At 38.4% G+C, this 14,373-nt stretch overlaps 1 protein-coding gene across 6 annotated transcripts in view; it reads right to left on the bottom strand.

Annotated features, from left to right (window-relative positions):
• Positions 1 to 9,006: 9,006 nt before the first annotated feature.
• Positions 9,007 to 14,373, bottom strand: part of raf1b (Raf-1 proto-oncogene, serine/threonine kinase b) — a 35,869-nt gene continuing 30,502 nt past the window's right edge. For all 6 annotated transcript variants that reach the window (XM_079857234.1, XM_079857235.1, XM_079857237.1 and 3 more), the window contains 2 exons: positions 14,239 to 14,373; positions 9,007 to 9,515 (listed from right to left, as the gene is read on the bottom strand). In XM_079857234.1, the coding sequence (XP_079713360.1) occupies positions 9,396 to 9,515; positions 14,239 to 14,373 (255 nt within the window). In that variant the 3' untranslated portion in view covers positions 9,007 to 9,395. The remainder of the gene's footprint in view (positions 9,516 to 14,238) is intronic.

Here is a 14,373-nt window from a genome sequence, read left to right as displayed (position 1 = left end):
TCTTCTATCGCCCTACAATCCATCGCGCTCTTTAAGATCACTAAATTCGAGGGTTCTGGTCATACCTAGGATATCCAGATCCACCAAAGGAGGGAGGGCGTTTTCATATTTAGCTCCACAACTCTGGAATAGCCTTCCTGATACTGTTCGTTGCTCAGACTCGCTCTCCCAGTTTAAAACTAGATTAAAGACGCATCTCTTCAGCCAGGCATTCATATAATATTTTTAATCTTACAGTTAAATCCGGTCTCTAGTTCATAAACGCCAGAGGAGAACTGGCCCCCGATTGAGCCTGGGTTCTCCCAAGGGTTTTTTTTCTCAATTAGGTCACTTGATGGAGTTTTTCGGTTCTTTGCCACTGTTGCCTTTGGCTTGCTCAGTTGGGGATATTTTGGGAATATTAATTTATTTTTATCAATCAATAAATTCCACTAGAAACAAACCTTGTTGTATTATTTTAATTTAATACTGTGAAGCTGCTTTGATACAATTTGTATTGTGAAAAGCGCTATACAAATATACTTGACTTGACTTGACTTGACAAATGCTTTGCTGCATACCTCGGTTGTAACGAGTGGTTATTTCAGTCAAAGTTGCTCTTCTATCAGCTTGAATCAGTCGGCCCATTCTCCTCTGACCTCTAGCATCAACAAGGCATTTTCACCCACAGGACTCCCGCATACTGGATGTTTTCCCCTTTTCACACCATTCTTTGTAAACCCTAGAAATGGTTGTGCGTGAAAATCCCAGTAACTGAGCAGATTGTGAAATACTCAGACCGGCCCGTCTGGCACCAACAACCATGCCATGCTCAAAATTGCTTAAATCACCTTTCTTTCCTATTCTGACATTCAGTTTGGAGTTCAGGAGATTGTCTTGACCAGGACCACACCCCTAAATGCACTGAAGCAACTGCCATGTGATTGGTTGATTAGATAATTGCATTAATGAGAAATTGAACAGGTGTTCCTAATAATCCTTTAGGTGAGTGTAGATAACCAGGTTAATGCACCTATGTGGATCTAATTTATTATTTTCCTTTTCTTCTGTTTGTTTTCTTTCTATTTTGTGCTTATTTTGTTCAGTATACCAAGATGTGATTGTAAGGAATGCTTATATGTTGAGTGAGTGTACTAAACATGTAAAATGCATGTTGACCTATGAGTTTAGAGGGGCGTAGCTAACCTCTCCTTCCTCTAATTCTTCGTAAGAATAGTCTATGAACTGGAATACTCATCAACATTTGTTTTTTTCTGAGAGATGTATTTGCATTGGATTGCATGTTTTGTGTGTGTGTCTGTGTGTTTATTTTATTTGATAAATCTATAAGTATATATAGATCTGTTATGATTACTGATGTTCTTTGTACCTGAGTGTTACCCAATTAGTTGTGGGTGATGTATTATGCCATGATATTTTATTTTTGTTTATTTGCAAGTGGAGTCAGAAGGGGAGAATGTAACAGAGTTTTATATATATAGTGTGTGTGCGTCTCCACTTGTTAAAAATGATCTGTTAAATAATCACACTGAAAGATGATTAGATAGAATGAGGGTTAACAGGGTTTCCTATTGGCTGGCTGGTTCTCTGTGCCCTCTGTCGCAACTCTCAGCTCACGTGTGTAAGGCCAGCGGTGAGTCGTGTGATTGAGAGCTCTGATTTCTGTCTGTCATTATCTGTCCATGAAATGTGTGATATATCATGAGCAACAGCATATTTATTCGAGACCAAGAAAAGCGTTATATATTGATGAAGAGTGTGAAAAAAGTGTGTTTTCTCAGTGATTTCTCAGTGAATAAATTGATGGGAGAAGATTTCTCGAAAGCATGAGTTTTATTGAAACGTAACACAACGCAGAGAGGACAAGAGACCAGTTACATAGGGATGGGCATTTCAAGCAAAAATAATATTCGAAGATCGCTGGTTATTATTTGATTATTATTCGAAAATCGCACCCCTCCCCCAGATGCGCACGTACACATGTATAGGCTACACACACATGAGAAAAGCGGAGCGGTGTGACACTTAAATATAACTTAAACTTAAACATACGTTTCATATTTATGTTTAAACAATATAATGTTATTTTTTTTATTCATATATGTTGATTATATGAAAAGGGAACCGCATGAGATGGGTAAGATAGGATCATAAGATGCCCAATATATCGGGAGACATTTGGAGTGTGTCAGACATGACTTTGACCACTTAAGTAAGTTTTGTTTTGTAGAAAGCCATTCTTTAGAGTGAATTTCGTTTTGTATAAATTGCATTGTAATTTAAATCAATGTTTCATCAACCAATTGCCTGGATTTAATAAATAAGAATAAGCCTATAGCAGACGATATAATCAGGGCATGGAGGCGCCGGCGGCGGGTCTCATAAATGAACCGAAACTCAGAGTATAAGCTTGCCTCGCAGACCTGATAAAAATATGTATAGAAAGCTTGAAATGTCCACTTAAAATTTTTTTAAAAAATATTCAAATCGAAAAGAAATGGACTATTCTCTGCTTATGTCGGCTAAATCCGTTTGAAGTGTGCATTTCTCTCTCTAGGCGTGTTCACTACATGCGAAGATGACGAGTCAGCATTGACAACTTTATCTTTGCAGCCAGAAAACACTAGTTTATTAATAAAGAGTTAAAATGTATCATGCTGCATAATCCTGTGCCATCCTTCACAACATCATGTCTTGGGGTTGGTGACATCATGGGGTTGGTGACATCATGGCCCGGAGGATGAGGGGGGGCATGTTTTGGAGGCAGTCAGTGGTGTTCCCTGGCGAGGGCTGTCTGCCCTGGAGGAGGTTCCCGTAACCCGTTGACCATGACTATTTGTAACAGGCAAGTCAGAGAACTGTACAGCTATAGTGCCCAAGACCAAAGCTGATTGGCCATAGAATGGGTTTGCATGTTGAAATTATTTTATGCTTTGATTTGAGGATGCGAGTTAATTTCTTTTATTCTTCCCTCTTTTTGAAATGATCTCAGTGAGATGGCAGCCGTCGATTGAGTCAGCCCTGCAAACCTGTTGGTAGACAATGCAGTGGACAGTGGAAATATGCAGTCGAGACCGTCCCAGATGATGTCCCACCGGCAGAGAGGCCTTACCAGGGTCTCTATTGTGGAGCCCCCCCACGGTCCAGCGGCTCCACCAGGGTCTCCCTGCTCGGCTCAATAAAAGCTCCTCCTCACCGTGGGCACCCACTGCTGAACTCGGCCCTGGTCTGTCCTCAGGGATTGAGGCAATGAGGACAGGGGGGGTTGGTGGAATGCCTCTGTCCCAACATCACATCCATGAGGACAAACCAGGGCCAAGTTTCAGCAGTGGGTTTCCCACTCACACCCTCTCCTGTCCCAGGACACGTTCAATCCTAAGGCAGAGAAAATTAACCATGGCTTGTTAACAAGAACAACAGCAGCATAATACATTTTAGCAAAGATGTGTGTATTAACTTTCTTTTTTTTTTTTATGGGAGTGCCTGTATGGGAGTTACCTTCCCCAGCAGACCCATTTTCTCCAGAATTGCTCTAAAAAAGCAGAAGGGCTTAATATGAGGAAAACGCTTAACATGTAATTAAATGTGTTGCGTTCATATTCTGTACATTTATGTACATAGTACTATTATTATTAATTATTATTAATAAGGTGTGTACAGAATTTGATCTTTTAATATCACTGTCTCATTAAGCCACGTTAAGCGTTAGAATGTCATGCTACTATTTGCTTCAGCTTTTCGAACGTAGAAGTATGATAAAGGCATGATAGGCTATATACATTTTATGTGGATAAAGGCATATTCTGTACAGGACTACACGTCCTTATTAGACCTAGAAAATATATATACGCAAATATATGTTTGTATGTGCAAGTGTTTCAATGTGTTTCGTCCCATCCGGCCTCCCATTGTAGCCTTATGCGCCGCGATGGCTTCGAAGGATGCACACACACACACAGACACAGACACACACACACACACACACACACACACACACACACACACACACACACACACACACACACACACACACACACACACACACACAAATACATATACATAATAAAAGAAAGAAAGAAAGAAAAAAAAATGATTATACAAAAAAAGATGACATGACAAAGATATGACAATTGTGACACTACAATAACATACAAGGAAAGCTTTAAGTAGCCTACATGTATTTTCTTTAAATATTTCTTCATAATATTTAATAAATCTTAGGGAAATTTGTTTTATTATTTATATAATGAAGAGATTTAAAGTGAGATTAATTCAGTGTCAAAATAAGGATAGGACAGAATACCATTTGCAAACATGTTTATGAATGAAGAATTTGCCATATAAAATAAAGAAATTAACAATGTACTCTACAGGTTTATATTTTATCGATCTTTACAATAAAGTCTTTTAAACTGAAAGAATGTGTAACATTGGTAGAATCAAATATCTTACATATCACGTCCAAGTCCAACGTCAGAGCAAAATTGCTGAATCTGCATAATATTTCAACAGAGCGTCATCATCATCATCACCGTCATCATCGTCATCATCATCATCATCGTCATCATCATCATCATCACCGTCATCATTATCATCACGTGAATGAATCCTGGTGTTGTCTTTGCTGTCATCAGGCTCGTCATCGCTCTATAGTAGATTTATGCTTATTTAAGAATATAAATGAATAATAATAGTCCACGCTCGATCCTTCATCGCTCTCTAGCGGCTGTTCATGAACACACAGCATTCCCAGAGGATCTCTGGTCCTTTCCTTCACTTTACCTCATTACCTCGCTTTTGTGGTGTATAAAACACAGGGCATTTCATGGACTCCGAAATGATGTTTGTTTATTGATTAATTGAGTTCACACCAAGACTATAACTAATAATCTATAACTATAAAGGTTTAGTTGTGAATGTAAAAGAATAGCAGATTCCACAACTATCATGATCACGACACAGAGGAACAGCAGTGCTGGAACAACTGAAGCACTTTCAGAAACATTTTATTTTCTATTTGATGAACGATCCAACATCCAATCAGAATCCATCCTGCTTTAAATGCACACTATGTTTGTAACTTTTGTTCAAGATTTAAATAATCAATAAAAGTAATGTCAAATACATCAATTCTTCTTCCAAAACATGTGTTTGCCTTACCCTGATTTACTATGTTAAGTCTATTACACATGTTTATCTAGACCTTTATGTATATGTATCACAAAAATACAAGACCTTTGTATCATTCAGAGATTTTGAAGTACACAAATGAACACAGTCTTAACAGCTTTTCCATTAGTTCTAGACTGAATAGTAGAACAGTAATATTAGAAATCCTTTCAGGGCTCCTGAGAAAAGGGGATTTTGTTAGAAAACTTACACTTATGAATGTAAAATTTGACTTATTCACAGTCTTGTCATAGATATCCAAAAATGATCTTTTCAAAATTAAAGAGTACTTTTTCCTTAAACATAGACACCTCATACCATAGTGTTTCACATGAGCACCAGAAGATGTGAGGCAGGTCTAGTGTTTCCAAGAGCAAAAAGATCATCAGTGTCTTTCTTAAACTTACTAAGGAAATGTTTGACAGGGTAGAATTTGTGCATTATCATGAAAGAAATTTATTTCACCTTGTTTGTAACAAAAAACTAATGAGGTAATAACCAAACACTTTCCCAATCAAGGTCATTAACACATTTAGTCCAATGAGCAGTAGAGCGAGATTTGGTGACAACCTCCTTTAAAAATAGCGAACGAATAGATTTGTAATTGTTTTTGGACTGTAAAGAACACATTAAATACTGTATCAGTTGAGTTAATTATGGGCATTCAGTGTTTATTAGGCCAGTCGGGATGGTTTTGGTGGGATTTTGCGTCATCCGTCACTCGCGCGTGTGCCTCGTCACTTTAAAGGGACAGTTCACCCAAAAATGAAGATATTTGTTATCATTTACTCACTTTCTAGTTGTTCCAAAGCCGTATGAGTTTCTTTATTCTGCTGAACACAAAAGATTATTAAGCTAGATTTTCACCACCAGGGGAAGTTTTAGTCACTGCTTTCAGAAGCTTGCGCATTAGCTTGGTCCAGCCTGAAAAATGCAGTTTTTTTGTGTGTGTGTGTGTGTGTCACAATTCAGAATAATTTGTACAAGAAACCCTGTAAATACTTTGACCAGGGAAGAGGAACGTGTCCTTTTGGTGGAAAGTGTTTCTACATGCATGCATACGCTGACGGGACGCGAGCAGAACCCGACAAACCCCGCAAACAGCTCAGTGCCGAGGGGAACGTCCGGGTAAAGACCACACACACACACACACACACACACACACACACACATATGCAAATTACTATGCAAATCCTCATTTAAATAATTCATGCGCAGAATTAAGGGGCGGGGCATTTCCCCAAACACACTCGAAGTGCTCGACCAATCACAACACACTGCTCCAGACGACCAATCAGGGCACAGTGTGCTTTTCAGAAGGAGGGGCTTCATAGAGACAGGAAGTAAACAGAGCGTTACTGACAGACTGGGAAGAGAGGAGCCGCAACAATGGAGAATATGAGGAACATAATCAACATTCCAGCAGGAAAACCTGTTCTAGTAGAGCCTGAAACTACATCAAGACTTTCTTGTGCTCTCCGACACGTGTCGGTCAGAAATGACAGAAATGTATTTTTTTATTTCAATGAAATTAATGTACTATATTTTAGTTCGATAATGTTTTTTATTTAATATTTGTATTTTTAGGGGATTTTATGGTACTAAATTATATTTACGCTGTATTTATAATCCATTTATTCACTTTTTGAGCATAGACCTGAAAATTAAACTTAATCTGTAGTAAATCTTGAATGCTTTAGTAGAGCAACAGACTTAAGTTTGCTAATTTTTCAAAGACGACACGTGGCAGATTATTGCTGAAGTGAAAAAAAGTTTTAAAAAGTGAACTTAAAGTTACAGAATTTTACATTTATTGTTGTAAAGAAGTAGCAAAAAATACTATTTCATTTTATATGAAATATATATTTTCAAAAACATGTTTTCCTCTAAAACTGTGAGAAAAACCCAAAGCCATAAATCTAAACAAGTTGTGTTCAAATTTTGATCCTGATATCTGCTAAAATGATCTTTCAGTGAGATGTTGTTCGGCTGCAGTACCAAACGCTTCCACTGGAGGAACTTCCTCTCATTCATTTCCAATGCGTCATTTCTGACCATAGGAGCACAAGTGACTATTCTTACAGGACCGTTTAACCTGTTCAGATCATGTCCATGCTTTCTCTTTTGTTTTGTGTTCACATAACAAGTGCCAAAACCTCTACCAACAAGTTTCGTACCATTCCGATGATGTAAATAATTCAATGTAAGATTTGTCAGAGGGTTAAAATGTGAAATATTTCTCTCTCTCTCTCTCTCTCTCTCTCTCTCAGTTTCTGAACTCAGTGCGTCTGTGGGACTTCATCGAGGAGCGAGAGCATCGTGGGCTTCCCCAGTACGAGGACGAGGTCAATGAACTGGGCGAACTCTTCATGCAGCTCTCCGGAGCCGAGATATGACAGTCTTGTGCTGCACTTTACTGTATTTTCCTTTTTTGAAGTGATTCCAATCATATTTCAAGCAGTTCATAATCATCATGTTGAACAGTGCGCATCTGAAGCGTCTCAGCTGAAGGAGATAATACATTATTTATCAGCTTTAAAGCAACAACATGGAACTTTTCCTCTGCGGTCGCCCTACAGGTTGGAAGCGGAATTGTCCATTACCGCTGTCGTAAAATGATTTACGGTTACTGTATATGAAGCATGCAGGTTTTTTTCATATGGGCAATGATAATATTATTAATCTTCCCCCTTTCATAATTTATAGCCTACATGTTTAGTAGACTAAACATTTTAACTCAAACATTTGCGATTTGCATGTCGATTGCAATGCTCAAATCTGAACGAGAATGATAGCGATAGCATCCTAACCATCTAAAACTACCATGTTAGTGTTTACTAGCTACCAGATTGATAATTCGCTCATCTACTAGCTGATTCATGAAGATAAATAAATGGAGGACCAGATAGTTTCCGTAACGTAGCCAGGCAGACAACAGATTAGAAAAACTAAAGATAGTATGCAAGCAATTTACAGTTACTTACTAGTTCAACAGCATGACGGCCAAGTCAGCATCGGTCTGGTAACACTCCTCCTCCATAAGCTAACGCCAGCGAGCAAACGCTCGACCAATATTGATCCTCGTCCTGCCTTTCAGTTTATCACTCTCCCTTTTCCTCTTCCGACTCTACTCCGACAAAACCTTGGACTTCTTACGTTTCGCTGCTGCTTCAGCCATGACGAAAACAGACGTACGAAAACAAACGCGCTGGTTGGCCACATTTGAGGAAGTGGTGGGCAAAGTGACGTATGCCGTAAAGCAGTCGAATTTTGTAGTTCTTTTTGTGCTCGGGTTACTACCCGCACCCCGAAGTTACATAGTGCCAGTAAAAGCGATACAGACCCCGTCAGGCTCTGGCAGACGTCTCATTCAACCTATTGTAAGTCGATGTACTATCACAAGGGTCTTGGAAATATATTATGAAGGTTGAAAAGTTACATGTTGTTACTTTAATATATTGGCCAGATTTTCTTATCGTGTTGATAATAACATTAAAATGAACATATATCTGCCAACACTAATCATTAATGATGAACTCTCAAAGGCTAAATTACTGATTACATATTTTGTACCATATTCAGAAAAAGTGCCACACGCATTGATGTTTAGAATCTTTAATAGAGCAAAATGTTTTTTGAAAAGTCATCTATGTGACCATATATCGCAAAATCTGCAGGTTCTGTCAGGTAACGTTATATTGTTTTACCCACAATTACACCATTTATTGTTCTGGTTCTGAAACCTGATTGGATGAGCCATGTTTAAAGCTTGTGACTTCCGATGAAATTTATATTTATTCTTCACATCAGCAAAAAAAAAAAACAGAGTTTGTGTGGTGAATTTAACTTAATTTTATTAAAATACAATGGATAAACAATCTGTCAAGTTTACAAGTTAACTCTCCATGACAAGCAGTAACAAGCTGAACAACAACAAAAAAAAAACGAGTCCCTAACAAGTTTCATAATAAAGTTAATACCCACTCTTCTTTGATTTCTGCAACATACACAAAGTCAAAGAGACAGCGAGACACGTGATCATGAAGTGGATAAAAACACGACACTGGCACTTCGGGAATATTTACAGCCTGCGGCACTGCGCTCACACACACACACACACACACGCGCACACACACACACACACACACACACACACACGTGTGTGATTGTGGGATTGATGAGAAAGCGAGGGATGCTGACGGACAGATGTTCCCTGAACTGACGCTTCACTTGAGTGTGCAGATGTTGATGTCCTCGGTGTGTGAGACTCGGTGCAGCGACGGCTCCGATGCGCTGCGGTTGATCTTCGGGAGCGAGTGTTGGAGAAGCTCGATGGAGGACAGGATCTGGGAAACACAGGAGCACAGGAACTGATAAACCTTGTCAAAATAACTCCAGGTCACAAATAAATTCTGTATGATGAATGTTTACGGCAGGACAGGGGGTTTGTTGAGGTCCATTTGTAAAGACACACCCGGGATTTAGAGATCGCCCAAAATGTCCGGGATTCGGCTTTTGTGTTCTACAGTCGCCATTCATCATGTTCACTGTGGCGAGCAGGACGAGGCTGAGAACGGTGCGAGGCCGGTGGCGTGATTACTGATGAGCGACTCCTGTGAGACGCGCCGGTCTCGTATCTCTCACGGAGGAGCGGGAATTTTCTTAGCAATGCTAAAACGCACATCAACCGATCACTTGTTTAGCGTTCATGTAAACACTACATTCAGATTCACCAATCGGAATGAATTCAGTTAGACTGAAACAAAAGGTGCATGTAAACAATGAATGGCGACTGCAGAAAGCAAAAGCCGAATCCCGGACATTTTGGACGATCTCGACGGCCGGACATGTCCGGGAAAAAGAGGATGGTAACCCCTACTACTCAGCTTTCTCCACAGAACAAGAGCCTGTTAGCTTAGCTTCCAAAGAAAGATGGCTGACACTGTGTGCATTCTGTGAGTGAGATCCCCCTATGGGCGGGTTGAGGACATGCGGGACAGCGCCTCCTACTGGCTGGAGTCTCTCGCCTCGGGCCAAAAAATCCTCTGATGACGCAAAATTACGATATTTGCGTCATCGGAGGATTTTTTCCATACAAAAAATACATAATTCTCTCGTCTCAGGGGGATATGAGGGAGGAAAGTAATACTACACGGTAATGCGAAAATACTACAGGTTTTCTACTAATACAAAGCTTAATGCTAAATCCTGAAGTATCCCTTTAAAGGAGACATATCATGCTTTTAAATCGTTCCTTTTTACATATAAATCATACATTTGTAGTCTATATAAAGCGGAACTGCAATGCTTGGGTCTGAATTCCTCATTATTATAGCTCCACAGGCCCCTTTTCTACCCCTTTTCTGATGTGCGTCTGAGAGCAACTCGTTTTGGTGCGGTCTCTTTAAATGCAAATGAGACACTTCATACCCCGCCCCCTCTCCAGGTGACACTCGGTTCAACTCCACCCCGTTCGGCCATTTTTGTAGTTTGATAGCAGAGATACGATTATCTAGCGGCACAGAAACTTTTGGACATCCAAGATTTGTGTCAACACAGAAAACATTTCATCATTGGATAGTTTTTTCGTTTTATTAAAGTGTTGTTTTATGTCAGCTTAATGCCCGGAACGCTTTTCAGAGAAGATAAGGCAACTTATTTAGCACAATTCACACGGTAATTCAGGAAAAAAATATCTCCGAATACTCCACATGAAACTTTGGTCTTCCGACCTTTTACCACCATGTCGATTTATTTGGATTAATATGTGCGAGGGAGAGAGAGCAAGACAGCGTCTAGTTTGGAGACGGTGAAGTCTTGTTTACACTTTCGCCTGGCTCCGAAGAGAGAGAGAGTGTGTGCGCGACCGGGTCTCTCTCTCTCTGCTCGTTCTTTCAGTTAAACATGCGCCCTGTCACAAGCGCGGCAGTTCATCTACATTAGACGGTGTAATGAAGCGTGTGGGTTACTACATCCAACAACCGAACATTTTAACTTACCCTCTCGTAACTTCTGCATCCTTTAGCTTGGACTACAAAATCACAGCGAGAAATAATAATGGCGGATCGCTCGAAGTGTTGGGTCGGGGGTCAATGTCCTTATTTGGCAGTTCCGCTGCAAATACTGTGACGTAATAGTTCACAAAACGTCATAGATAACAGAAAAATCTGAACAGGTCGAAAAATAAGGCCAAAACAGAATATAAAGATATCAACGAAGCACCTGAAGAGAATAATTTCAACTTTTCTGTACTTCTAAACACTCCAAATATACAACAAAATGCATTTAAGGGCTAAAAAAGTGGATTTAGCATGATATGTCCCCTTTAAGGGTTTTCTGTAGAGCGGTGTGTGTTAGCGGCCCCTAAATTAATAACTAATGATCTTTACAACGGAAGTGAATCAATCAAACTAACTTTATCTGGACAATAACTTTATTCTAGAGCTGCTGTAAAGCCTAAACACTCTCTGTTACTGTAATCTCCTGTTCTCACTGTAAAGCTGCTGTGAAACTCTATATAAATGAAGGAGACTCGACGACAAACATCATCACATCAGCATCGGGTTAGAAAGCGCTTATGGTTCATTTACAACAACAGATGATCATCATAAACAGTTCCACATATTATAAGTGGCCAAACATTTCAAGTAGTTCTTGTTCTCATTTTGTGTGTTAGTTTCACCTGTAAATTAGACCCACAACTGAATATTTCCACATCACAGTTACCCCACAATACAACAGTAATAACAACAAATAATATAACCTATTTTGGGCATTAATTGTCAAATAATGAAATGTGAAGGAAAATTTGTATAAAGATTTTAGATATTGCATTTTTATGACACTGATACAGATCTTTTTTCAATAACATGCAGAATGTATTTTAATATATTAATTTTATTTCTTTATAATTTTTTACAGTAATAACTACTTGAGCATTGCACTACAACAATAAGAAAATGCATTATAAATACAATAATCATTATTCAATCATTTCAATCATTATAATATATATATATGAAAAGTTGTTTTGTCATCTAAATGTTTGAAAGTGTATTTTTTGTGTTTTTGCCAAATACTACACATTACACCCTTGGGAATGAATGGCTGGTTATTATTTAAAGTTTAATATTTGTTTCAGTACACCTGGAAGACTTTTTCTTTGCTTTCTTTTTTTACATCAGCACTGATTATATATATATGTATGATTATAGATGATATTATATTTATAAATACAGTAAAATTATTGTACTAGACTAGAGTAAAGAATAATTTAAGGTCAGAAAATTTGCTTGTCACTGTCAATTAATGTCGCAAAAAAAATATGAGCCGCACATTTCTTCAGGATTCAGAGACAACCGAGGGTTTTAACTCAGCAAACTCGACTCTGGATTCTGGATACATCGACAATCACTTTTTTATGTTTAAAATAATCACGATTCTCCCATGATTCTGGATAGACAACTGAACGAAATAACATTTACTTTACTATAGGTTTTGACAAAATGTTAATTGTTATTTAAAAGACAAATAATTTTAACTAATTTTTTCTGTGTAAATTTGAATGAATGATTCAATGACTCACTCATAAAGACTTCACTCGTTTCATTACTGGATGAATCAGCGTTTTTGAACGAATCTCTTGAGTGAATGATTCAATGACTCACTCATAAAGACTTCACTCGTTTCATTACTGGATGAATCAGCATTTTTGAACGAATCTCTTGAATGAATGATTCAATGACTCACTCATAAAGACTTCACTTGTTTCATTACTGGATGAATCAGTGTTTTTGAACGAATCTCTTGAATGAATGATTCAATGACTCACTCAGAAAGACTTCACTCGTTTCATTACTGGATGAATCAGCGTTTTTGAACGAATCTCTTGAATGAATGATTCAATGACTCACTCATAAAGACTTCACTTGTTTCATTACTGGATGAATCAGCGTTTTTGAACGAATCTCTTGAATGAATGATTCAATGACTCACTCATAAAGACTTCACTTGTTTCATTACTGGATGAATCAGCGTTTTTGAACGAATCTCTTGAATGAATGATTCAATGACTCACTCATAAAGACTTCACTTGTTTCATTACTGGATGAATCAGCGTTTTTGAACGAATCTCTTGAATGAATGATTCAATGACTCACTCATAAAGACTTCACTTGTTTCATTACTGGATGAATCAGCGTTTTTGAACGAATCTCTTGAATGAATGATTCAATGACTCACTCATAAAGACTTCACTCGTTTCATTACTGGATGAATCAGCGTTTTTGAACGAATCTCTTGAATGAATGATTCAATGACTCACTCATAAAGACTTCACTCGTTTCATTACTGGATGAATCAGCGTTTTTGAACGAATCTCTTGAATGAATGATTCAATGACTCACTCATAAAGAGTTCACTTGTTTCATTACTGGATGAATCAGCGTTTTTGAACGAATCTCTTGAATGAATGATTCAATGACTCACTCATAAAGACTTCACTTGTTTCATTACTGGATGAATCAGCGTTTTTGAACGAATCTCTCGAATGAATGATTCAATGACTCACTCATAAAGACTTCACTTGTTTCATTACTGGATGAATCAGCGTTTTTGAACGAATCTCTTGAATGAATGATTCATTGACGATTACATTTTTATCAGTCACTTGTCTCCACCTACTGGTGTAACGATGTAATCGATACAATCATTATTTGAAGTGCCAAGTTACTTTCAAAAGGAGATTTACTCTATAGTTCAGATAGAAACACTGATGTCTAAGGCAGCGATCAAAATAAACTTATATCATAAGTGATTATCTGAATGATTGTAAGACGATATGTATGATGTAAGATGATTGTAATGATGATACTGTGTGTTGAAAAGACCCTAAACATGACAACGGCTCTCTCTGGATCAGAACTCAGATCTGAATGTTCACTGTGATCCGACTTATCAAAGCTTTAATAGACAGAGCCGAATCACTGTGATTTAGGAACGAGATCATGTGTGTTTGAATCCAGACCGCGATCTTATAACGATTAGTGTGCAGATCTGCAGAGAGGTTACCTGTGGAAACAGCGGCCGGTCGTCTTTAGTCTTCTGGATGCAGTCAGCCACGAGTCTCTTCATAGCTTTAGGACAGCTCTTGTACAGTTTACTGAGGTCAGGGGTCAGATAACCTCGACCCACCATAAAGATGAT

This window comes from Squalius cephalus (assembly GCF_949319135.1).
Source record: "Squalius cephalus genome assembly, chromosome: 22".
NCBI lineage: Eukaryota > Metazoa > Chordata > Actinopteri > Cypriniformes > Leuciscidae > Squalius > Squalius cephalus.
Note: the sequence above shows the minus strand (reverse complement) of the source record. Positions and strands in the feature narration are given on the sequence as shown.